Consider the following 27073-nt stretch of genomic DNA (forward strand, 5'->3'; position numbering starts at 1 on the left):
GGTGAAGCTCACGTGGCCAGTCAAGACCAACGACTAACAGCGACTCACATGCTCCCCTCTTCCCCACGAGGGACGTCACTGGACGTGAGTGCCCTCAGCTGCGCTCCTGCCCACGGGGTTGTGGTGAGGATTAAAGGAGCTGATCCTGTGGTCGGCAAACTGTGGCTCGCGAGCCACATGCGGCTCTTTGGCCTCTTGAGTGTGGCTCTTCCACAAAATACCACGGCCTGGGCGAGTCTATTTTGAAGAAGTGGTGTTAGAAAAAGTTTAAAAAATTTGGCTCTCAAAAGAAATTTCAGGGAGAGGATCCAAGATGGCTGCTCGGGTAGACATCTAACCGCAGCAGCACACAACAATTTCAATGGAATACAACTAAAATGTAGAGTGGACATTGCCCAGAGCTACAGGTAGTCGACTGACTGAAAATTCTACAATAGGAAGGAGGGAGAAAACCAGAAGGAAAATCAGAGGAGCTGAAAAAAAGCCTAAGGTATGGAGACATGCTGTGCGCCCGCACACGCGCGCGGAGAAGACGCAGCCGGAGAGGAGGAGAGGGCTGGGTGCTGCCTGGCGTTCCCTAGCAGGAAAAAAATAGAACCCCCAGCTTGGGCTGAACCCCCGAACTGGCAGCGCTGAGCCCCAGTTATGGGCCAGACCCTGGGGACCCAAGCTCAAGCAGAGGGAGACGGGGCTGTGAGGTGGAGTCCAGGGAGAGCAGCGAAAGGCAGAGCCCCCGGAGTCGCGCACACTGCACGCAGAGGACAGTCTGTTGCCTCTGATCCTGGACTCCCCTAGCGGGAGGGAGAAAGAAAGCTCCAGACTGGAGGAACGCGACGAGGAGCAGGAGCCCCTGCTGGACACCGGCCAGCCGGGCACCAGCAAGGAGCCAGGCGATGGGGCCCCCAGGGGGTGGGGTGCCCCTGAGCCTTCGACCGCTGAGCTCGGGCAACGGAGCCAAGGACGGGGGCTGCTTCCTGCGTGGCGTCGACCCCGGCAACAGGCTGAAGCAGCGCAGGAGCCCGCGGAGAACAAAGGGGTGCCACAGGCCAACCTGCTGAGCTCCCAGGACAAGGAGGAAGAAACCAAAGAAGTTCTCAATGTGAAGAAATCAAGTGAGAGCAAAAGATAGTAAAATTACTTAAGAAAGAATACAAAGAAGATCTTGAAAAATCAAAGATTAAGTCAGAACTCAACTCACCAGCCAACACTGCAACATAAATGCGTTTTTTTAAAAAAAAGAAAAAAAAGATAAAGGGATAGAATGTTGGAACAGCGGCGACCAGGCCTAGAGTGGCCAGGCACAAGGCAGTGGCAGCCGGGCCCAGAGCAGCAGCGGCCAGAACCAGAGCAGCAGCAGCCAGAACCAGAGCATCAACGGCCAGCACTGGAGCAGCCAGACCTGGGGCAGTGGCAGCCAAGCCCAGGGTGGCCAGTCCAGGAACACCCAGAACCAGAGTGGCCGGGCCCAGAGAAGCCAGGCCCAGAGCAGCCGGGTTGGGAGCAGCCAGGCCCAGGACAGCAGTAGCCAAGCCCAGAGCAGCCAGGCCGGGAGCGGCCAGGCTCGGAGCGGCCGGGCCCAGAGCAGCCGGGTCGGGTGCGGCCAGGTCCGGAGCAGCGGCTGCCAGGCTGGGAGTGGGCAGGCCCGGAGCAGCGGCTGCCAGGCTGGGAGCGGCTAGGCCCGGAGCAGCGGCTGCCAGGCTGGGAGCGGCCAGGCCCGGAGCGGCCGGGCCCGGAGCAACCGGGCCCAGAACAGCTGGGTGCGGCCAGGCCCAGAGCAGCAACAGCCAAGTCCAGAGCAACTATAATAGGTCGGGAGCGGCAGTGACCAGACCCGGAGCAGCTGGTGTGGAACGAACCAGAGCAACAGAGGCCAGGCCCGGAGCAGCCAGGCCCAGAACAGCTTGCTCCTCACCTGCCCTTGCCCCACGGCTGCCTCTCAGACATGGCTAGAAACTTTTTCGGGAACTTGAGGGTCTGCTGAATCAAGTGTTGATGGCTCAGATCTGGATGTGTTGAGTTAGTATAGTGCTGGGGTGTTGATCTGTGAGTGCCTTGGGTGGGGCCTGGATGAGGCTGGTTGACCTATTTGGAAATGTCTTTTGTGTGAAGTGTATCATTGGGCATGTGGAGGTATTATTGATATGAGAAAATGCTAAGTAACTGATTTACTATCTGAAAAGAGATTTACTATCGGGGAAAGGGAGGGAGGAAGAGACTGAACATAAACTGTGCACCTATGGATGAGGACAATGGGGGATGGGGAGGGGGCAGAGGGTGGGGTGGGAACCTGGTGGAGGGGGGAAGAAATGAGGAACTTTTGTAATAATATGAACAATAAAGACTGATTAAAAAAATAAAATAAATAAATTTCAGTAGTGTTGATATTTGGCTCTGTTGACTAATGAGTTTGCTGACCACTGCCTAATCCACCTCAAGAACCCGGCACTGTGTCTGGCGCAAAGTAGTTGATAAATGTAATTAGAATTATTACAAAAACGTATTGAAAAGTAGAAATGCAAGGAGCTGCTGGTGGGGGGGCAGCCCTGAAGCGGGTGGACAGCAGTGCTGAGAGCGGGCCCTCCCCACCGCTCTGGGCCTGATGCTGGAGGGTGTCAGCGAGCCCTCCCGGGGCAGGGGCCTGGCTCGTTCCAAAAGCCTGCCCTCCGAGGAGTTCTGGGTGGGCGCTGCCGGCCTGACCAGCTGGCTCTGGGGCCTCAGACAAGCGGATCCCTGAGGACTCCATCTTCCGTGCAAGGCTCGCCCAGAAAGGCGCCTGTGTGAGTCCTGCCCACCCCTTCCATGCCTTCCATGTGGGAGAGGAGCCGAGTCACCTCTCCAGAGGACGACTGTTGGGACAGGGTGAACCGGGTGTAAATCTGCTCGTCCCCCCGGTGAGCCCGCACGGGGGCCTTGCTCTGAAAGTTAAAGACCAAACAAGCCCACGACCAGCTGGCCTGGGAGGAGGGGGGGAGGGAGCCGTGCCTGGCCAGCCCTGCCTGGGTTTAACAAACAGCTCGTCCTGAGAAGACGCTGGGGCTGATACCCCAGGCGGGCTTCCCAGCCAAGCGAGCTGCTAGGACAGAGCAGGAGAAAGGGCAGCAGCCCGTACACCGCGCCGGGCGAAGCACCCTCTCTCAGTGCTGCCTCGGGACGGGGGGTGGGCTGAGGTGAGTATTTGATGGGAAACACAGGATTACCACAGAGACAGTTACAGAGCCTGTTTATTGCGTAACTAGCAGGCACAACTTCCAAAACAATTTTACAATGCTTACAGGGTTGTACAATAATTACGGGAATAGAACGTACAATAAAAACGAGAAGTGCGGAAGGAAGGGTGACATCGGTAACACGTTTCCATAAAAGGCATCTCAGTATTCCTATGCAGCATTTTCTTTTGTAAAAACAGGGTGACCTTCACCCGGGACAGAAGGAAGATGCTGTGTGGGGAGCTCGCAGCTGCTGTGGGACCACAGGCAGCCTCACCCGGCTCCCAGCCCAGAGGCCTGTGGGCCCGACTGCTCTTTGGCAAATCAGAACCATTTGCATTGAGGCAGGGTGCCTTCAGTTCCAGAGCGCCGGTGGAGCTGCCGCCCCAGCCAAGTGCCCGCTGTGTGAGGGCACCTGACCTACGGGCTCTGGGGGAGGGGGACTGACAACAGGGAGAACACGACATTAGGACAGACATTAGTGCAAGGCTGTGGGACCCATGTGCAAAAAGCGGTGAGCGTCGTGCAGACACGGTGCCGTCCGCCCAGGACAGCCTGCTGGGCCTCCTGAGGCTGAGGCTGAGGAACGGGGTGCAGAGGAGGAAGCTGGTGGCCTCCTAGCACCGTGCGTCTCGCCACCTGGAACTTCTTCCCGGATCCTGGCATCGCTGCCCACGGCGAACCCCGCGGTGTTCTTACAACCGCGCTCGGATCTGCGCGTGCCGGCCTTCCTCGGGCCGAGCAGCCCTTCACCGCAGGTCGTGTCTTCGCCCACCGCAGATGACGGTCGGAAACGGTCCTCCGGGCCCGGTCACCAGCTCCAGATCGCTGCCGGCCCTTCCTGAGGACCACGCACCCGTGGAGGCGGGCGTTGGCGAGAAGAGGCCAGCTCGGCCTGCAGCAGGCAGAGGCGGCTTTCCCGCGGGGCGGGGGCTGGTCAGGAGCACCCCTGGGCATCGGCGAGCTGGCACTTAGGGTGGCGATCAGCACGTGGACGAGTCTTCTGGAGAACGGACCCTTTCCCCAACGACGGTGACGTGAGCCCGGCAGGAGCGTCCACACAGTGACTCCGTCCAGCAAACACCCTCAAGGCGCTCCTTTCGTGACAGTTTACGGACAGGCTACAAAGCCGATTGTGAGTCCAACAGCTCTGACAGGGCAGGCTTGTTCAGCATGCACTGAGGCCACTGGATAGCTGTGACCTCCTCACGTGTGAGGGAGCACTACGGGGCTGAATATTTGGGCAAAGGGAGGAAGGGGTGGCCCAGCACGGGCATGGCTCAGAGGCTAACCCAGGTGGGACCAGGGAAGCCCGCCTCGCACCAGTTTGCCGCGTGAGGCCAGCACTCGCCCACACGTGCTGTGAAATGTCTGAGTCGTCACCAGCATTATAAACAGAGATGGCACAAAAACACCCAGACTCCTGGAGTCCTTTGAGAAATAAATGCTCTGGCAGCCCGGACCCACTTTACACCTGGCAGCCCGAGTGGAGCTGGGGGCTGCTGTGCCCGCCGTGGGTGTGCCCGGGCCCCCGCTGCCCGTGTCCACGGCGCACCCGCTCACCCCGCTCACCTCACTACGGCCCGGGCTCCGGGCCGGGTAGGAGCTGAGCCCACAGCGGCGGTCAGCGGGCACGGGATGTGCTCAGCACGCAGGTCAAGGGAGGTCTCTAGCTGCGGAGGAAACACCTGACCGTGCCCCAGAGCTGACACCTGTGCTTCCGTAGCTTTGGGGCAGCTGCTAGTCAGCAGAACACTCTCTAAGGAATTCTTGAAAGCTAAGGTCGAACTTTTAAAAACCAGCAATGTAGTGAAAAAGAAATAAAACCAGACGACTGTATAAGCTTACCTCACAAGAAGTCCTTAAAGGGGACGAGCTATGCGAAGCAGGTCTCGAGAAGGCTTTCCGTGGTCAGAGGAGTAACCGAGTTCTGGATGAGAGAGAGGTGCCTACAAGGCCGGGAGCAGAGGGTCTCTCTCCCAGGGCAGGGCCGGGCGGGAAGGGTGCGAAGGAGGAGCAATGGCCGGGGGCGCTGCTCCTGCCGCTGCCCTGGGAAGGAAAGTCTGGTTCCTGTGATAAGGCAGAGCAGGAGGCCACGTGTGATAACATGGCCATGCCCCTACTAGCATGTGGCCAAGTGACACATACGTGGAGGATGAGTGCTTATCTGATGCCACAGAGACTTCAGGATGATAGTAAAATAGAAGATCAAGATAGAAAAAGAACATCTCATGATAGAACAGTGAAAAGAAATGGAGCAATTCATTGTTTCCTTCCAAGAGAAATCGTTATACTATTTTTAGAAAGTGGCAAAGTCCTCTTCATACATGCTTGGAGATACTCCAAACTTAAGAGATTTTTGCAACAAGTTAGAAAATTCACTTATATTGCACAATGCTTGGTAGGGAACAGATAATGTTGATTTGTGTTTTTTTTTTTTACCCAACTCTCTCAAGAAAATGTTTTACTAAAAAATCTCATTTAGAGTTTTAACACAGGCGGGGGTTTAAGGGCTGGATAAATGCTAATGAACTTGCAACAACAAAGCTATGCTTTTGGATGTCCATGATCATGAACTCAACAGTCACTGACCGCACAACAGAGTATCAGAAAAACTGGCGAACAGTCACAAAATAAGGCAAGTGGGTTAAATTAATAATTGAAAATTTGTTAGAAAACATGCAAAAATAATACTGAGGTTTTTTTCCAAAAAAGTTTTAAGCTTTCATTAAATGTTTGTTTCTGATAAAAATTGCGAGTTCCACATCTAAATTTGTAACGGGACTTTGAAAAGCCCAGAAAATAACTCAGTTGTTGTTCTCTTTGGTGGTGATGGTGACCAGCTGTTTGGCGGCCTTGGCGATGTCGTAGGCACACTGGATGACCTGCTGCGTGACCAGCTGGATGTCCGAGGGCGGGCTGCAGTCCCCCGGAAGGGCCTTCTTGCATTCTAACTGCAGGCGGTAGGCACTGGATGTCAGCAAGTGGAGGGAAGTCTTCACAGTGTCAGACTTGGGTTTCTAAACAGAAAACACAGCCCGTTGGCCATGAGGTGCAGGTGGACATCCAAGAGTGGAACAAACATCTGAAAACGTCAGCTGCTCCCGGGGAGAGCAGTTTTTCATGCACCTTTCCTCGGGGTGCTCAGAGCACTGCACGCTTTGCAACCCCCGGTGGCTGTGAGATGCCAAAGTGCTCTCACTCAAAGGTCAAAGTGCATGCAATATCATTTTAGTAGGATGTGCTATCCTGAGGTAGCATCTGAAAAATATTCCACTTGGGTAAAATATTCCAGATTTGATTTTATTAATTTTGTTCTATTAATGCTTTGTTTTTATTCTATTAATGCATTGCTTTTCAGCACTGGGTTCAGACATTCTTGTCTTATTAAAACCAGTGTTCATGTAGAACAAAAATATTTCAATACTGTATCTGTTTACAGATGTGACTCTTTGTGACACAAAAAGAATAATGTATTATTATCAAGATAATGAAGAAATTTCTTGCAGTTTTTTAAAAGGATCTGAACCAAGTAAGTAGGAAGTGACTTACTTTGGGAAATAACGCTGCCATTTCTGTAACAGCCAGGTGTATCCTCTCTGAGCAGGGACTATAACTGTAAGAATATTGAAAAGGTTATTCGAAGACAGGAGAATAATTCAGAGACAGAAGCACTCTGGGGCCGGCACAGTTCCATGGATGTTCCCTAAAGAAGGGGCGGAGGCCGAGGCCAGCCGCTGTGGGGCCCACACAGCAGAAGGCACCTGGTTACAGACAGTCCCCTCTCCTTTCCTGAAAGTCCATCCCATCTGACAAGACAGTCTCCGGGTGTGAAGCACAGGCAACTTGCACCACTGGCCAGGGGAGGCCACAAACAGTCTGCACAGATATTCACACCCCGCAAGCTGGCCATTTACTTCTCATCTTCCCAATTTCTTGGAAACAAAATAAGGATTTCCATGCAAAAGGCCACAGAAGTTAAAAATAAAGTATTAAAAAAATACTTTAGAATTGGAGCCTGCACCTCAACACTTAAAAACTAACAGACAGCTCAGCTGACTTGGCTCAGTTGTTGAGCATCGACCTATGAACCAGGAGGTCATGGTTCAATTCTCAGTCAGGGCACATACCCAGCGGGAGGTAGCCGATCAATGACGATCTCTCATCACTGATATTTCTATCTCTCCCTCTCCCATCCTCTTTGAAATTAATATATATATATATTTTAAATATATATTTTATTGATTTTACACAGAGAGGAAGAGAGAGGGATAGAGAGTTATAAACGTCGATGAGAGAGAAACATCGACCAGCTGCCTCTTGCACCCCCCCCCACTGGGGATGTGCCCGCAACCAAGGTACGTGCTCTTGACCTGAATCGAACCCGGGACCTTTCAGTCCGCAGGCCGACGCTCTATCCACTGAGCCAAACTGGTTTCGGCTATAAATATATTTTTAAAAAGCAAAAACCTACAGATATTTCTAAATTCGTTTCATTCAATGCATCTGAACTGTTGGGACGTCTAAAGCTTTACTTTGGACAAAGAGGAGGCACTGAGATCAGCATCATCTACTTGCTCAATGACTTATTCACTTCATCATAACGCTACCAGGACTTAGTAATAAAATGCTACGGCCCTAGCCAGTTTGGCTCAGCAGACAGAGCATCAGCCTGTGGACCAAAAGGTCCTGGGTTCGATTCCGGTCAGGAGCACATAGCTTGGTTGCAGGCTCCTCCCAGCCCAGGCCTTGGTCAGAGAAACACAACGAATTGATGCGTTTCTCTCACATCGATGTTTCTCTGTCTCTCCCTCTCTCTTCCGCTCTCCCAAAAAACCAATGGGGAAATATCCTCAGATGAGGATTAACAACAACAACAAAAGCTATGAGCACAGCCAGCTCTTTGTTTGTGGACAAGCTCAAAGACAACGAAGTGCATTAAATCTGCCATCCCCCGCCGTTCGTTCAAGGCTCCGTTCTCAGGGCTTTGCAAAGACTCATGCCATCCCTCCAATAGCCCTACGAGGTGCTGCTACCACACCCGTTGTTTAAAGTAGGGCGCAGAGTCCTGGAGAGGAGGAGACCTTGTCCAAGGTCCTCAGCCCGGCCCCCCAGCCTCCACGCCCAGGCCTCTCCTGCACGAGGCAATGAATTCACACTTTTTTTTTTCTCTAAACAGCAAGCCCCTTTTCACTGATGACTGGTGATTCTGACTTCTTAGGTGATGAGAATTGGAATATCTGAGACTGGTTTCATTTATGGTTCTTACTATTGGCATTATGACAAGCAACATATGGGGTTAGTTTCCTGCACCTTAAAAATGTTCTATTTCTGCCGAAACCGGTTTGGCTCAGTGGTAGAGCATCGGTCTGCGGACTGAAAGGTCCCAGGTTCGATACCGGTCAAGGGCATGTACCTTGGTTGTGGGCACATCCCCGGTAGGGGGTGTGCAAGAGGCAGCTGGTCGATGTTTCTCTCTCTTGAAATGTGATGGTTTCATTAAAATGTAAGCTGTCTAGCTCTCTATCTCTCTCCTTTCCTCTCTGTAAAAAATCAATAAAAATATGTTTAAAAAAGAAAGAGAAAAGAAATGAGATTATTTAAAAGAAAAACAAAATGTTCTATTTCTGCCCTGAGTACATGTCAAAAGGTGCAGAGACAGCCAGGACCGGTTTGGCTCAGTGGATAGAGCGTCGGCCTGCGGACTGAAAGGTCCCAGGTTCGATTCCGGGCAAGGGCATGTACCTTGGTTGCAGGCACGTCCCCGGTGGAGGGTGTGCGGGAGGCAGCTGATCGATGATTCTCTCTCATTGATGTTTCTGGCTCTCTATATCTCTCTCTTCCTCTCTGTGAAAAATCAATAAAATATATTTATTAAAAAAAATTCTTTAAAAAAAAAGGTGCAGAGACAGAGACAAACAGAACATGGTGTTACGTGACAGCTCTTTGGTACCTCACTGCCCCCACGTCTAGAAATGACTGCAGGCCCAGGAGGGAGATGGACATGGGGAAAGCACTTTAGGAGCCGTTTCCGGCATGCTGGGAAATAGGGTGTGAATACAAAGGTTTGGCCTTACACAAGAACCCACATGGCTGTGTTTTAAAATTTCCCTCCTAAGACACAAAGCCAAATGTCTTCAACATCCATCCTAGCACTCAACACCTTCAAGAAACATTCTTTCCCCATTTTTTAACTCATGAAGTTGGCTTCTGCTTACAAATTGTAATCAGCAACCTCTGTACTTCATCTTTGTAAGAAATCTAGTATCAAAGCTATTTTAATAAAGAATCCCTACATTTAAAATGGTGCCAGGTGGGGGATTACTTTGTAAATTATATAAATGTCTAACCACTAAGCTATAAACAGAAAACTAATATAAAATATTACTGAAAGTCAACTGTAATTGGGAAAAAAAAACTTATTAAAAAAAAAAAGACTGCTTACATTTTAATGAAACCATCACATTTCAAGAAAATGGTTTGTATTATTTCATAATGCCTTCGAATGGGAAATCCTCACTTTTAACTTTGTGAGCAGTTAGCACCACACAACCATGTAATAGCAAAATGCCAGCGCATAAGAAGTTACTTAACTTGCCAATTTCAAGGGGCAACAATCCATCTGGTCACACAGACACTCAGAGGAAAAGGCAATGTCCCCAGCAACCCCTGTGTCAGACATAACGTTTCTTGCACTAGTGTGCCCACTAATATCACATTTACTGAGAACACATCTATTTTGAGTTGTATGTTATCCATATGCGTTTTACTGGTTAGGGTTTTCATGTTGATCCAAAAATATAATTCACCCTTTTCCCTTACTACACAAAGAAGATATTTTTTCTAAGGTCATCTCTCAAAAATTCATTCATTATAAGACATTTGAGAAAAGTCCTGAATAAGCGGCAAAAGAAAGCACACACAGATCAATGAAGTCCTCCTCCATTATCAGAGGGTGTTCTTCAAATTATCTTTTCCCAAAAAGGCTTTTGTGCATAATATGTAGTAATCCTGAATTGTGTAATTTCCTGTGCATGTGAGTGCGGGAGAGAGATGCAGGCAGGGGATAGAACCAGGCTGAGGGACGGTCAGGGGCTTAGACCAGGGGACCAGGACCAAGCCTGAATGTGCCCACATAGGCTATTGGTCTACTTAAGATAACACAAGCAATGGGTCAACAGGAGGAAAAGGCGTGGGTTTAATGTGTACAATACAAAGTTGTGAATAAAAGCGTCTTGAATATGTAAGTAACCAGAAATTTTAATAGAACATCAAACAAGATGTACAATAAAATATAAATTCTCTATACCAGTTCTGGTTTAAAGCAAAAGAATGAGCTAATGATTAAAATCTTTCCATCATTCTCTCGTGGTTTTTTTTTTTTTTAAACCTCACCAGAGGATATTTTTTCCATTGATTTTTAGAGAGAGTGGAAGGGAGGGAGGATGGGGAGAGCGAGAGAAACACTGATGTGAGGAAGACACAGCAATTGGCTGCCTTTTCTACACACGGTTGAAGCAGGGGATCAAACCTGCAACCGAAAAAAAGAAAACACAAATAAGATGAAAAACAAACAAAAAAGAACCTGCAACAGAGGCAGGTGCCCTTAGCTGGGAATCAAACCCGAGACCCTTCATTCCACACCAGCCAGGGCTCTCATGGTCTTAAAAAAGAAATCAGATCATGACATTTATTGAATAAATCTGTACATTAAAAAGTAAAAAATTTCCAAATTGTACCAAGCACCATACTGCGATCTTTAAAGCAGAAATGGCCGTAGGGCAGGTAATTGTATTTTTTACAATTACCGAAGAGAACGATGCAATGTAAGCAACATGAAACTAGGATGCCACCCAGACAGTTAGCTGAAAGGAAGTTCTCAGAGAAAAGAATGCATCAGAACAAGAGCCAGTCCCTTCCTATGCTAAGAACTGGCTCTGCTCAATATGGTTCTGCTCAGAGCGAGAACAGTTATGTGAATGGTGATTCGAGCAATTTTATTGGTAAACCACGTGTCTTAGACGTTTCATACACACATAAGCACAGGCACATGCGGGAGACATGAGAAGTCAGGGTCATGGCAGGATATCTTTACGTCACAAACTGGCTAGCGAAGGCAATCCCAGGGAGCAGTGGTGCCGGGAAGAATCAAGGGCAAGTTCTCAGGAGCTTCCCTCCCTTCTCTTCCTAGAACAGATATCACTGTCCCAACTTCACCGCGATTCTATTCCTAGAGACATTTATATTCATACTTCCTAAGAAGAATGAAAAACTGAAAACATGTAAAAAAACAAACCTAAATTTACAAATTTGTTCTTAAACCTGTTATGTGAACCTGAAATTTTAAAAACCCTTTGATATTAGGACATTGACGAAACCCCATTCCTGACTTGAGTGCACCTGAGCATGGGCAGCCCTCCCAGGAGGGAAGCCCTACCTGTCATGTTTGTTTTCCTGGGCTGCTCGCAGGAGTTCCTGGATGTTTTTGGTGATCTGCTCAGTTTTCCGGATGACGTCTTCGGTGCTGGGGAGGCTGGGGCTTGGGGCCATGGAGGGCTCTGCCATGTCCGGTATTGAGCCATCGCCTTGCCACACCATACTCCTCTGCCTCCCCTTCCTGCTTGACCTGGGACATCACAGAAGAGGCTAAATGCAGCAGGTGCTTATCTGTGTCTGCACTAGGAGCCCCGTGTGCATTTGCTGGACACAGAGTAGGCTGCTTTTGCGGTTTCCTCTATCCTGTCTGGCAGGAGACTCATGGTAAGGCTGTTCACCCACAGGCACATGGAGGCTCTTCCATTCACTAGGGGACTGGGAATGATGACTCTTGCAGAAAGGGGGAAGATGAGGAAAGGCAGGAATAACGAACAGGGAGGGAGTGTGATTAGAAAGCCATCCCTAACTGAGCCAGTCCCATGGGGTAAAAATGCAGAATATAACCTAACAGTGACTTAAAGGGAAGGACTGATTTGAAGCACATTTCAGAGACATGGAGACATAAAATGTGCTGGTAAAGGAAAATAAGACCTTGTGGCAATGATGTGTGATGAAAAGAGGTGTTGACCTATGAACTATTGCCTCAATATTTGAAGACTTTTGGGAACAGAGAAAAGGGGTGCAGGTGATGAACTACGGCTCCTGGCACGGCTGGCTAGTGTATCTGGTTTCTGAGCCCAAGCCCGGCACGCCCCCTGCAGTGTACCCCATGTCATCTGCATCCGTGTCGTTGGGAGTGTTGTCATAGTCACTTTCAGGTGTGCTGTTCTGCTTCTCCAGCCTGGACGCCTGCAAGAGAGAAAAGGGGCCCATTAGTTCCGAGCATCAGACACCACTGAGGAGCCCCTTCTCCAGGAATCACCACTGCATGGCCCGCCCCTCACCTGGGACGGAGCCAACCCTCTACTGAAAACCTAGTGAAAGAGGAGCAGTGGGTACAGAAATACTCTTTTCTCTGTGCGCCATTCTCAGCTCAGTGGCTACTCCATAAGCAGATCCTTGGTACAAACTAATGCACATACACAAGGCAACACACCCACGTCTCATTCTCTAAGGGGCATGAGTTTAACTACGATACAGTGAGTCCCACTGAACAGCAAAACGCCTGCACTCAGACACCACTGACCTTCAGCACTGGAAGCTGCCTGCACATTATCTATCTAACACCAGGTGAGAAGTGACACACCCAAGGCCGCAGACTCGGCAGAAAACAGGACCTAGAGCCCGGGCCCCTGCCACCTCCAGCATCCCAGGCCTGGGCGCTGAGGCTCTCGGATCTCCTCCGAGGGGGTTATCGGAGCAGAAAACTAGTACTGATTGATTGCCACATGTTGTTTGTGAATCAAAATAGATTAAACTGGTGTATACTTGATTTCCAACCATTTTTATCTGTTTCCCAAAGCACCTAACCCTCAAAATATAAAGATTTGATGCAACTGTGGAAATTAAAAAACAGGAGGCAGATTTAAAAGAGGAATATAAAAACGTGTTGAGCAAATGGCAGCACTGCTAAGTACAGGGCCTTTCAAGGTGACAAACTTGAAGGAGACCACATCCCTTGAATCATTTAGTCAACATGGGTTTCCCTCAGTATGTATTTCATCCATAATGCTTTAGAACGTCTTCATCTAGAATAGAAATCAGTGGAAACTGATTTAAAACCTAAACTGATTACTTAGCAAAATACAAATCTAAGCTATTTCCAGCTCTCACCTTGAATTTAATCCAAGTTAATAAAAACATGTGACTTAAGGAATGATACTAATGCTGCAATAAAATGTGGCTAAAAATAGTTATACAGGTGTTCCTTAAAGAATACAGGAATGGCCCGGCAGGAGTGGCTCAGTGGTTGAGCACTGACTCATGCACCAAGAAGTCAGTGTGGTGGATTCCTGGTTAGGCACACACCTGGACTGCTGGCTTGATCCCCAGTAGAGGGTATGCAGGAGGCAGCAGATCGATGTTTCTATTTAACTCTGTCCCTTCCTCTTTCTCTAAAACCAATTTAAAAATACATATTTTAAAAAAAAATACAGGATTGATTTTTCTGAGAAATAGAAACACTGATTAGTTGTTCCATTTACTATGCGTTCATTGGTTGATTCTTGCATGTGCCCTGACCGGGGATCAAACTCGCAATCTTGGCCTATCAGAAGGATGTAACTGAGCTACTTGGCCAAGGCTAAAACATTTTTTCAATTGACCTGCACAGTTCAATTGACACACGCAGTTCAAACCCACATTGTTCAAGGTTCAACTGGTGGCTGGACATCTGCATGTACAAAGGACCAACTTAAGTTATAATCAGATTTTTGACTGCAGGGGCTGTTGGTGTCCCCAACCCCCATGTTGTTTGAGGGTCAACTGTAAATTAAGAGCCTTATTTAAACATCTGGAGACCCAACAGTGTCATCCAAAAGAGTGGCTACTGTAGAGTAAGTCAATTTAAGAAAAATCTACATAAAATTTAATTATTTGCTCCTTATTTGTAATGCTGCCTGGTCCTCTGAAGGCCCTTATGTAGACAGGCAGGCAGCCAGCCCCCAGGGGAAGGCTCCTAATGCACATCACAGTTTGCTTACTATCCTCATGGCTTCTCTTTCCTCTCCCAGAGAAAACGCCCTTTCTCTGTCCGCTGAGGTCTTTCACGGTCCCCCAAATGCTCTATTTGGTCTTAGCCACTTCAATAGAAGACACTTGTGCTGGCTCCTAAAATTCATACTTTATCCACTCAAATTCATCTGCCAAATGATTAGAAGTGTAAGCTTAGAGCAGTGGTCGGTAAACTGTGGCTCGCGAGCCACATGCGGCCCTTTCACAAAATACCACAATCTGGGCAAGTCTATTTTGAAGAAGTGGCGTTAGAAGAAGTTTAAGTTTAAAAAATTTGGCTCTCAAAAGAAATTTCAATTGTTGTGCTGTTGATATTTGACTGATGTGTGGCTTGAGAGGCGCAGTTTGCCGACCATGGGCTTAGAGGGTTTAAGTTCTGTAAATTGACTTTTAAGATCCCTTCGTTTGTATCTCCTACAAGAAAGCCACTTCTGCTTCACTTGCTGCCCATTTTGATCTGGCGTCTCGATCACCCCGTGAGTCACTGGCTGCTGGAAGTCTAGATGGCAGACCAAAGGCAGGCCCATGTCCAGTGCAGGGCACAGCGAAAGCAGCTCTTAACAGGTGACCTCAAAACAGAACAAACACCCATCTTACCTTTCACAGGAATGTTTGACCGATCTTTACATTTCTTTTCCTTCAGTTTACACACACACACACACACACACACACACACACAAATGTAATAGAAAGACTTGCATTTAAATAATTATTCTGGAAAATTCATCCAGAGCTGCTCCAGTGGACAATTCTAGAAAATAGAATTATACCCAGAAAATCTCACTTTTATAATGGACCTTTTTGCCTTCCTTAATATAAATTTGATAATTACAAATAGAATGAACTACCACCACAATGATCAAAAGTATCAAGTTTCATTTAGACATTTTAGAAGAGTAATAACTGATATATCTAATAAAAGTACTCAGGAAATATTTCTCCAGTACTGAAAATAATGTTTGGCAGGAAATCAGTTACTTACGAATTAAGTTCTTCATTATTGTCAACAAAAACATATATATGATTTCAAGTTAGCCAGCATTTAATTTTGTGAAAAATTATTGTGAACATGCAGAGGTAAGAACCATTAGTTAAAAGTGCTGCTCTTTCAAAGCTGTTAATAGAAAAGTTACTGAGTAGCTGGTGCTGGTTCAGTTTATTCTATAGATTTGCAATTTTTAAAAAATATAGACATCCCATATGAACCTAAACTCATGATAAAGCTTCCAGGAATATTCAGGATTACCAGTTTAAATGACTTAATTGTTAATCTTGTATAAAACTCCATTTCAAAAAGCAGTCCTTGCCAAAGCTGGTTTTGCTCAGTGGATAGTGTTGGCCTGCGGACTGAGGAGTCCCAGGTTCGATCCGGTCACGGGCATGTACCTTGGATACGGGCATATCCCCAGTGGGGGGTGTGCAGGAGGCAGCTGATCGATGTTTCTCCTTCATTGATGTTTCTAGCTCTCTATCTCTCTCCCTTCCTCTCTGTAAAAAAATCAATAAAACATATTAAAAAAAAAAAAAAAAAGCGGTCCTTGCAATTATTCTCAAAACTACTGGGGGGAGGGGGAAGTTTTTGGTTTTTGTGTGTGTGTGTTTTTTTTAAAATATATTTTATTGATTTTTTACAGAGAGGAAGGGAGAGAAATAGAGAGCTAGAAACGTCGATGAGAGAGAAACATCGACCAGCTGCCTCTTGCACACCCCCTACCGGGGACGTGCCCGCAACCAATGTACATGCCCTTGGCCGGAATCGAACCCGGGACCCTTCAGTCTGCAGACCGACACTCTACCGCTGAGCCAAACCAGTTTCAGCAAAAGTTTTGTTTTTTTAATTTCAAAGTGGACAAAAGTTCACTTAAAAGTTCATGAGATATTTCATTTCTATTAACTGTCCCTTAGTTTAACTGAAATATTGTAATAAAAAACATTGCAGTTCCTTATACAACTGCTCAGAAGGCTTGGAGATTCCCTCAAGTGTCTAGTATTCTTTTCAGTAGACTGCTTCAAAGCTGTGGGAAAGAACCCCTGAAGGGCCCGCCGTGCCAAGCGGGCACTGGCAGTGGGAGAGAACAACTCACCATCCCTCTGTGTGTGCAGGGCATGAAAAAGGCCAGGTGCAGATCCCACTGTGTCCGAAAAGGTGGCCCCGCCCCCACAGCTCCCGCTCCTCCTCTCACAGCTCCACTCCCCTGGGATAGAAAGAGTGAGCGGGGACCTGACTGCAGGTCTTCAAGACTTTCGTTCTTTCCAGGGTGTCTCAGCTTGCCATGTGCTCTTCATGCATGAGACTATTTTGTAAATGGCAGTGCCTTTGGGAGCCGGGATGATATCTCAATCCCTAGGACCTTTTCACTGACAAACCAAAAAGCCAGGTATGACCCTGGTTGGTGTGACCCAGTTGGTTAGAGCATTGTCTTGTGCACCAAAAGGTGGTGGTTCGATCCCCACCACCACTCTCTTCCTCACTTCCTGTCTCTGAAATCAACTAAAAAAAAAAAGGCTGCAAATGAAGGAGTTGGACTCAACTTAAAAAATACTAGGTATAGCTATTCTAAATGGAGTTTGCCTGAATTGTATACTGTTTCTGGGAATGCAAGTTATACATCAGAAAGTGAACTTGCTCTGGCCTCAGTGGTTAAGTGGTTGAATGTTGGCCCGTCCCTCAAAGGGTCCAGATTCTATCCCTAGCCCTGGTTGGGGAGCGAGCAAGAAGCAACCAATTGATTTGTCTCTCTCACACTGATTTAAAAAAAAAATTCTCTCTAAAAACATTAATGGAATCCGGCCAGTGTGGCTCAGTGGTTGTGTCAAGCTATGAACCAGGAGGTCATGGTTCGATTCTCGACCAGGGCACATGCCTGAGTTGCAGGCTCAGGAGGCATGCAGGAGGTACCAATCAATGATTCTCTCTCCTCATTGATATTTCTATTTCTTCCTCTCCCTTCCTCTCTGAAATCAATAATTTTTTAAAAAATTAATTGAGCCCTACCCAGTTTGGATCAGTGGATAGAGCATCAGCTTGTGGACCAAAGGGTCCCGGTTCTATTCCAGTCAAGGGCACGTACCTCAGTTGCAGGTTCCTTCCTGGCCTGAGCCCTGATGGGGCTCACGCAGGAGGTAACCAATAGATGTATTTCTCTCACATCAATGTTTCTTTCTGTCTTTCCCTCTCTCTTCTATTTTCCCTAAAAATCAATGGAAAAATATCCTCAAGTGAAGATTAAAACAACAACAAAAAAGGAAGTTGGACTCAACTAATAAAGTGAACAGTTTCATACCAACAGCTGCCGAGATCTCTAATTCTGCTATGTATTGCAATGCTTACATGAGACGCATGGACGGCAAAACCTTGGTTTGTCAAGTATGGTGCTGACAAATTATGTGAAGAGGTTAAAAGAAATAAAAAAGCATGATGTCTTGGTGTTTCAGTTAGTCCAAATATACTAGTTTTAATGTGATAACTGAAGCTCTGAACTAATCTGACAGATGTGCCCTACTACAATATTTCACCAGCAGCCAGCTAATATTCTGATTGTTTAAAATGACAGTAAGCTCAGAATAAATGTTATAGGGTAAATTGTGAACTTGATTAAATAGTACGTGAAACAGAGCAATGTGGAGTTAGACAAATGGGTGGCTGTCTCCCACAGACATGTGCGTGTGTCCATGCATGCTGCTAAGAGCTGCCTCATGCAGGACAGAGGGCAATCAGCAGAAGGACAGGAGGGCCAGAAACACACAGTGCCCAGGAGTTGCCCCTCCTCCAGAGCGCCAGCCATTCAGAGTGTACTTAACCCTTCGGGTGCTTTCGTCCCTGGACCAGGAAAGTGTGGAGGGGAAGGAAGGCAGAGATGAAGAGGAGGTCACAAGTGCACTCCTCCCGATCTAAAAGGGGAAAAAGAAACACACTCGGGAAAATACATACAACAAAAGCCCTACCACCTACCCAGTTTCCCAGGAAGAGTCCTAAAAAGCTACTCAATCCTCGAGATCAGTGCTGAAGTTTCTGTGACCAGCAGCTGACAGCCACACTAGCCGATGACAAATGCCCAGACATGTTCAATCCCTTAGTGAAATACCTTCCAGAAATTACTAGGAATTTTCTTCAATATAAAGGAGAAGATAATATCTAGCATAATTTATCAAATTTGCCGATAATTAAAAAAAAATAGCCTTACACAAATATTTTTAATTAAGACAGATAATATGAAATGAGAAAACTATATGAATGATTAAAAGTTGGTATGTTATCAATCTATTTTTTAGTAGATATAAATCTTTTACAATAATAAAGTAATGACATTCTTACATTCCAAGTGTTTCTAAAATAAAAATATATACTATGAAAACTAACAAAGTTTGCTTTTCTTAAATTTTGTTTTCAGTTATACAAAAACGAGTTTTTTAATTTAGTTCAATGACATTCCTTTACACCAAAAGTATCAAATCAACTACTTTAGAATGTTTAGCCCAAACAACTTAAAAAGTTGAATATACTCCCATACAATATAACACAGTAATTTTTACCACACTAAAGCTGGACAAAATTAAACTAGGGATCAATTTACCAGACCATACACATTCTTTACTTTGAATTTTCTCTAAGAATTTTTTGGAAACTCTTACAAAATTGACTGAAAAAAATAACAACTGACATTCAAAAAGATAAAAATTATTCTCTAAAATTATCACATAAGTTCACAACATCTGTGACATTTGGTCAAAACAGATTTTTAAAATAAATCAATCTGGAAGAAATATATTATTTCACAACACAATTATTATCCCATTGTAAAATAAGATGTTAGCAGCCTGTTACAAAACACAATCTTTGGAATACAACACTTGTAAAATCGATGTAGAGTGTTTACACCTCATTCTTGTGAAAGGACAAAGCAGTGCATTCTCCAGAGTGGGGCGGCAGGGGATGCAGAGGCAAAGCAGGCGCGCTGACCACACGTGCAGAAGCTGTGGAGCCCAGGAGCTGTGTGTGTCCCCACCACAGATGCCACCTGCTCAGCATTCTAGGGCTCTAGCTCATAAAGGGGCATGCACCCGTCTTAACCACCTCAAAGAAGATGGCACTTACTTCTAGTGGCGACCTTAACAATTTGTTTTTGTTTTTGGAAATGGGGGAGAAAGTTGGTTATAAGAAAATACAATTCCCACAGGGAGAGAAAGGGGAGGGGAGAACTTTTGGCCAAAGACTCTGTTGCTTGTGGTGCTCCCACAGCATCTGTCAACATGTTAAAACACAAACACAACTCGCATAGCCCAATGTGGCGAAGTAGAGACACGGGCATCTCCAGGTTCAGAGGAGGGAATGCAGGAGGCAGGCTGCAGAGAGGGGCCGGGGAAGCGCCAGTGGTGGTACTTACGTGTGCAGGGAACGGCTGCAGCCTCGTCCTGCTCTCTTCGGGGTGGTTCGCTTCCCCCACTGGGAGATACGCCTTCTGACCTGATCCCGTCTCGTACATGGACATGGGTCTACTGCCCCGGGCAGACGGACGCCGCTTTAAGGAAGAGTGGCTGGAAGTATCTGGGTACTCAGAACCCGTTTGCACCTGATATATTTTGGTTGAGGCCTGTTTCCTGAGGTTCGAATTTTCACTCTGCAGTGTTTGAAGCTGAAAGAAATGTTTGGCAGTGGGACTGTGTTTTTCTACAGCAAGCAGAAAAAGCAAACACCAAATAAATGCATACAACTACCAGCTTTAAACAATAAAAACAATAGCAGCTAGCTGGGTCGAAAGTAAAAGGCAACTGTAAATGAGAACTCTATCTTCTAGAATGAATAAAACGCAATCAACTCACTTCATCACTGAAGCACGATAAACAGCTTAATTTCTAAATATAGAAAAGTTGCAGATTAGATTTTTTAAAACAAATGTCTAACAACTTAAAATTTGGTCATGGCAGACCTGAGAAATGTTTGCAGGCAAGCACTCTGGATTTTCCTAAGGCTGTTGCTAGCAGGAGCTTGAGGTCATTAAGACATCGCATAGGTAACTTGCTTTTCAAATGAGCCCTGAGCAATTTGCCAAAATGCCAGCGGACACCATGGAAGCAGCACAAAAGTTACTGGAGTTGCAGTGCAAAGCAAGAAAGACAGTGAAGTTCAGCTCATGAAAAATCAGGTCAGCTACTTCCCAGAAAGCCAACAGGAAAAATTATAATCAACAAGCTTTTATTACATAATATTCTTGATGTTCCAAACAATGTAGCACATGTTAAAAAAGAGAGGGAACGAATCATGGTACGCTTGCTATATTAACATGTTACACAGAAAACTGAAGACCTGTTCTGTTAGCATCTTCATCTGAATGCTCCACGTAGCACGCTCGCTTCCCTTTGGCGACTGGTTAGCTTTCAGCCAGAGCTGGAATATGTGGACTCTCTCTCCTTTGGTTTTGTCACCCAAAATCACAACCATGATGGTGTCAGCTTTAAACACTCTAATCTGCCTGGCACCACCCTGTTTTAGTTAGAGGCTGTCACTTGGAGACCCTGAATGCTCTTTCCATTCCTCACATGCAGGCTGCTTCATGGTGTCTGATGAATTCGAGTTAAGGGATCAGCAAGGAATCATGTTACTCGTTGGCGTCTGGCATTTTAAACACAATTAACTGAGTCCAGTCTGCAATGTCCTTCCCCTCTGGTGCTCCTTCATCTTCCGTGACACTGTCTAAGCTGGGTGTGGTGTGAGTTCAGCTGTCTACTCTTTGACAGTGATTGTAAAATCTGACCAAACTGCCCACCAGGGCCAAGGCTCAGGTCCGCAAGCAACTGTATCTGCACCAGAAGATCATTACTTTTTCGATAGCAAACCATTCAGTGTTAGGAGTTACTTTCAATTTTTATTTATAAAGCACCGATCTGTGAAAATGCACCAATAGTGGCTGCTCCTCTTCATTAATTAGCATCTTTTCCAAGCAACTGTTAAAATGTGAAAGATCAAATAGAAATCACGCTACTTTGTCAACTCAATATATTTATATATTAAAAAACTTTACCTAACTTTGAAATAAAATCAATACATCTTTGTTAAATAAACATATCTCACATACTTTATATTAATAGTGCCAAACTTCTGGAAAAGCCTGGCGTACTGCCTCTGTCAGAGAAATACCCTCATCTTCCGTTTTCTCGAAGAGTGACCCACTAAGGACTGCTCCTACACCACACAGGCTTTCAGGACCTCACATATCTGCAACTCCCTTCCCAAAGAAGGAACCACAGCTGCAAAGTGACAAGCAGCCATGGAAAATCCCGGCATTCCAGGACACAGACAGGCGTAAGGTGCCTGTCAAAACTATGTACCAGGGGCCGGGACCGGTTTAGCTCAATGGATAGAGCGTCGGCTTGGGGAATGAAGGGACCCGGGTTCGATTCCGGTCAGGGGCATGTACCTTGGTTGCGGGCATATCCCCGGTGGGGGGTGTGCAGGAGGCGACTGATCGATGACTCTCTCTCATCGATGTTTCTAGCTCTCTGTCTCTCTCCCTTCCTCTCTGTACAAAAATCAATAAAATATATTAGTAAAAAAAAAACAAACAAAAAAAAAACAAAAAAAAACTCAATGCTTTATATTTAAAAAAAAAAAAAAAAAAAAAAAAAAAACTATGTACCAGGGAACCCATATCCTAAAGTGAAATGGTCAAGGTCCAAAGAGTGAGGAGCTTAACTGACACATGCCTGCCAGGGAAGGAGTGGGTGTCTGGTCACATGTCTGTCTATGTAAAAGCCTTCTCTTAAGAGTGTTTAAGACAAGGATGTTTCATGTCTCTGAAACATCCAGGCTGGATTTTGCTTGCAAGTGTTTTGATGAGCACAAGTTCCTGGTCTCAATTTTTAAGAACTTTAGTATTCTTTATTTAGAGGGACGTCTTGGAGGAATCAGAATACTTATCTAAATGAGAACTAGACCATTTTTTTTTTATTTGGAAGGAGTATAACAGGAAATAAAAACTTACAGCTAGTCCAATAGTTTCAGAAATCAAAAGCTTTTCCAAGAATTGAGGAAATAATCCATGAGCAACAGTAAATAATTTCATTCTATATTTCTTAAAGAAGCCTAAGACATTTGCTTTCAGAGATAGGTTATCTCTGGCAATTTCTACACGTACTAAAAGGAGCATTAAAGAATCAAAAAGCTGATGCTTAACAGGTTGATTTACAGTGGCAACGTCAGCATGTTTCAGAAAAAGGCACCTCAATGAAATTATTAATTCAATTAATGGGTCAAACTGTAATTTATTAAACAGGTATTTCAGAAAAGACAGAGGAAGTGCAAGCCTTGTGTTACGGCTGCATACCAGGGCCAGCGAGGCAGAGTACAAGTGTTAGGTTAAAATCTGACTGATCTTCGTGTCCCCTCCTATGATAGCTATCTCTATCTCAAAAAGGTCTCCACAAATGATCTAGAACTCAGCACCAGAAGAACCCTTGACTACGCCCAGGCCAAGGCGCACTGCAGGGTACTTCCCTGACAAGCAGAGGGCACAGCCCCTTAGTTCTGTGGCCTTCCTTTAGGAAGCATCACTGAAAAGGGCCCAGCCACAGATGACCTGCACCACGTCCTCTGTTCTTGATCATGATTCTGAAGCATGACTCTGCGAATGCCTTTGTTTTGTTTCTGTATAAGGGAAGTGTACAAAATCCATATTGTGGAGAATTGAAGGACGAAATTTTCAACTTTCTTAGAATTCTCATAAAAAATTACATATGTAATCCACATCTTAAGCAAATTCCATGCTACTGTTAGCCACACTTCTTTTAAGGATTAATATATTCATATATTTCTGACTCTCTTAAAAGGTAGTGAACGAGAAAATGCTAAGCCTATGGGGTTATTAGTGAACATCTCTCACTACTGTAAACAGAATGTTTGCTTATATTCACAGAGAACCTGCTCTGTGCAGGCCCTGCTCTAAGCTCTGAGGAATCATAAACTAGCAGTGAAGCACTGGTGAAAAGGAAAGTGGGGGTGCAGGACGGGGCTGCCAGGGCGGGGGTGGATAATGACTCAGAATAAGAGTGAAGAGGGACAGCACCCCTGGCATGGTGCGGGGTGGGGTATGATGCGTAATGCTGATAAACAGGGGTTTCATCTGCTCTGTCTTCCGGTATGGTTATTCTTGTATTGTAGAATGAGCAATAGGAAGAATCATATCCACGGAGTGACATCCAGGATCCCAGGAGGCACAGAATGGTGCAAGGTTTACTACAACTGATAGAAGCACCCAACAGGCTGTGGCTTTCTTCTATTGGGACACTTACTCTGTGTTTACTTATCAAAGCTACCTGCAATATCCAAATACTACTTCCAAAAAGACAGCTTGGCCCAAAGATTTTTAGGTTACAATAACTGTTTTTTCTTCCCTCTAACCACAAGTGTCATGCCTGGGATTCTTCCTTATACTAAGGGGTTAAAGCGTCAATCATCCTGGCATTTATTAACATGTTACCTTTTTCTGCATAATTCTCAGCTCGTCACTCAAGTTGTTATTCACCTTCATTAGCTGTTGTATCTTGGCCTCAGAAGCCACTAGAGCGTTTTTGACCTCCATAAATTCCTGCACAGTGACTGGTCCATCTGATAAATCTGAATCTAGGCTCTAAAAATAAATTGGGGAAAATGTTCACAATCTGAGACGATGATAACATTCAAGACTAACAGCTAAAGAATTTCAAATTCTGACCATGCCAGCTGGACTGCAAAGTTAATCAAACTAAATCAAGGCTTCTGAGGGTAATGCAAAAATAAAACATAAAGGTGGGGTTACTATAATATTTTAAAAAATTTAAAGTCAATATTTTCTAACAAAATAGGCAGTAGGGCTATAAACCTACTCTGACAATGACTCTCTAAATGCACTTGTCTTGTCTGCCTTTCCTTGCTCATTCATTTTTTCTTTTTATTCATTCTTTAATCCATTCATTCAAACAAAAGTTTATTGAGCACCAGGCAGTGTTCTGGGGATATATAAGAAAAGAAAATAGACTACGATTCCTACTCCATGGCATTTATATCCAACAGAGTGAGGGCGGGGGGAGGAATAAAAACAAGTGACTATACAGTCTGACTGAAGGTGGTAAGTGTAGTAGGAAATGGATAACATGGAGAAGGGTAAGGGGCTAGGGAGCTCAGGTAGGGATGAAGATGGGCATTTTACTTAGACAGACGGGGAAAGCCTTTGGGGAGGTGAGATGTGAGCGGCAGCCTGAAGAAGGTGAGGACATTAGTCAGATGGCTGTCTAGAAGAAAAACATTCAGCCAGTGGCAGAGCTCAGCTAGAGGGAGTGGGTGTGCAGCGCAGAGAGGAGTGGGAGGCCCGTCAGTCCACAGAGGACCCTTTCCCGTAGGGTCCTGCCATGACCTTCACTTTCACCGAGAAAAGCAGTGCTGCTAGGAAAACCTGGCAGGGATGTTTCAGACACGTGACTCTCGCTGTCCTCTCCGCATTCCCTGCATCTGCCAATGGCACCACCATTCTCACAGTCATGTGAGCTACAAACCTGACAAATGTTCTGTAAGTTTATCTCCCCCGTTCAAACATCCAACTTAATGCCAAGGCTAGTCTATTCCATCTTCCTGCCCACACATTCTCAAAAGTTTTCGGAGCCCCTCTGTGGACTAGGTCAGGGCCAAGGTCCTGGGGATTCAGCAGAGGGTGGACCAGCCAACCCCTGCTGCTCCTCGGTGCGCTCACACTCTGCCACAGTGATCTCTCTCCATCTGGACCTCCCAGCCAAGCCTTCACGTGGTCTGGCCAGCCGTTGGGTAGTATCCTGATTGGGTTCCTTTCCTCTCCTCTCTGAACTTCCAAAATACTCCTCCCAAAATACGGAACCCAAAATGGCTCGCCACTGCCTCCTGCTCTCCCTAAAAGCTTCCTGGGCTCGGCTCCGCCTGCCATGTGCTCTTCAGTCTGGCACATGGTGTGACCTCCGCCTGCTGCTGCAGCCTTAGTTCCCACTCCTTTTAGGCTCTCTACACATCACCAGTCCACCCCCTTCGCCCCCAACCAGATGCCCTTATTTCATTTTCTCTCTGCCTAGACCACTCCTCCCTGCCTTTCACATGACCAATCCAATGCACCCTTTAAGACATGTGAAGAGCCATCCTATTTACAAAGCCTACGCTATACCCCTCAGCAACAAGTTGTGTCTCCTCTCGGCTCCTGTCTATGACATGCATCAGTGTGGGCCTCGTACTGCAGCTGCCTCTCCGCTTAGGCAGTGACAGCCTCACAGGAAAGGGACCAGACTCGGTCAGGGGAGTATTACTCAGAGCAGTCCTTGGTAAACATTTGTTGAAAGAATAAAACACACAGTCCCTCCTCACAAGTTTTATAAAGTCACAACTGCAGCAGGGCTATGTGACTCAGCAATGACTCAGGGACAAAGGACTCCCACTTACCTCGCCTGACCTCTGCTGGGCCCAAGCTCGTTAGTGAACTCAACTCTACCTCCCAGCACTTCCACGGGGCAGGAGAAGAGATGTTTAAAAGAATCACAGCCTCCCTTCCTGTGAGTCCTCTCACCTTCTGCCTGTTGGCCTTGCTGGCAGTGGCTTCCAGATCTGTGTCTTCATCTGACGCCACACTGTCATAGTCCGGCTGGTCATTGTCTTGACTCTCAATACTGTGCTGGTTATTGATGGTTTTCAGTATGAGCTCCACATTGTCTATCAATAGAAGCAAATAACTTTATTCAGGCCTAAAAAAAAAAAACTTTTAAAAAAGTTATTGGGACAATGTTCTAACCAACTAAGCAACATGGCCAGGGCCTTAAAAAAAAGTTTTCCCCAAAAAGACTATTGGGAGGATTTTTGGGTTGCTATTTAAAAGACTGAAAAAAAATGACAGCAATAGCAACCAGACAGATAGCCTACTACAAACTGCAAAGAGAGATTTAAGCATCCCCCTGAGCTACTCACCAAATGTGGGCAAATAATGAGATTGCTTATGAAAGAGCTGATCAAAGGAGGCTGGTTCCCAAGTTTCTAATCATTTAGTGAGATAGAGTATAGCTCCAAATCATGAAGATAAAGCTGTGCTAATGCAAGCTTAATTGTGATTAACCAGGTAACATCAAGTCAAGATAGAAAGATTGTTAAAGTGGAGCCTAAAAAGTAGGTGCTCAAAGAGCAGGCACAGGTATTTAGTCAGCTGGATGCCAGTGAGAGAGGAAAAAACAGAATGACCCAGTAGCCAAACACATGTGCATATTAGAAAGGAATGGTCTATAAGGGAGCAGGGATGATTCAATGGGCTCTAACACATCTATCTTATCTAATAAAAGAGTAATATGCAAATAAACCACCACTGTGCTACACCCACAAGCCACACCCACCAGCCAAACAGTAGTGAGTATGCAAATTAACCCAACCAAGATGGCGACCAGCCACAGAGGGAGCAGGAGGCTTGGGTTTCCTTGGTGAAGGAGGAAGCCAAGCTTTCCGCCTACTCTGGTCAGCCCTGGCCTTCGCTCAAGGCTAAAACGTTTTAATGATAGAAGATAAATAAATCCCAATAAAAATGGCTGCAGCCACAGAGTGAGCAGGAGGCTTGGGTTTCCCTGGCGACAAGAGGAAGCCAAACTTCCTGGCCTGCTTTAGCCTCCATTCAAGGCTACAAAGTTTCAATTATAGAAGATAAATAAATCCCAGATCCCAGGACCTCCTCTTGGGTCACGGGGGAGCGAGGCCAGCCTGCAAACCACCACAGGGCCCTCGCCCAGGCCACCCC

The 27073-nt window shown here is 46.1% G+C and overlaps 1 protein-coding gene across 19 annotated transcripts in view; it reads right to left on the minus strand.

The window, feature by feature from the left end:
• Positions 1-3203: 3203 nt before the first annotated feature.
• GIT2 (GIT ArfGAP 2) overlaps positions 3204-27073 on the minus strand; it is a 58586-nt gene continuing 34716 nt past the window's right edge. For 8 of the 19 annotated variants that reach the window (XM_036448973.2, XM_036448965.2, XM_036448963.2 and 5 more), the window contains 8 exons: positions 25868-26010; positions 23789-23938; positions 19700-19948; positions 18117-18206; positions 12409-12491; positions 11644-11832; positions 6759-6822; positions 3204-6226 (listed from right to left, as the gene is read on the minus strand). In XM_036448973.2, the coding sequence (XP_036304866.1) occupies positions 6014-6226; positions 6759-6822; positions 11644-11832; positions 12409-12491; positions 18117-18206; positions 19700-19948; positions 23789-23938; positions 25868-26010 (1181 nt within the window). In that variant the 3' untranslated portion in view covers positions 3204-6013. Of the gene's footprint in view, positions 6227-6758; positions 6823-11643; positions 11833-12408; positions 12492-18116; positions 18207-19699; positions 19949-20491; positions 21258-23788; positions 23939-25867; positions 26011-27073 lie in introns of those variants that run through there. The other 11 variants (XM_036448964.2, XM_036448962.2, XM_036448961.2 and 8 more) reach the window with 8 other exon arrangements.

This window comes from Pipistrellus kuhlii, unplaced genomic scaffold (genome assembly GCF_014108245.1).
Source record: "Pipistrellus kuhlii isolate mPipKuh1 unplaced genomic scaffold, mPipKuh1.p scaffold_m20_p_20, whole genome shotgun sequence".
Classification (NCBI taxonomy): domain Eukaryota; kingdom Metazoa; phylum Chordata; class Mammalia; order Chiroptera; family Vespertilionidae; genus Pipistrellus; species Pipistrellus kuhlii.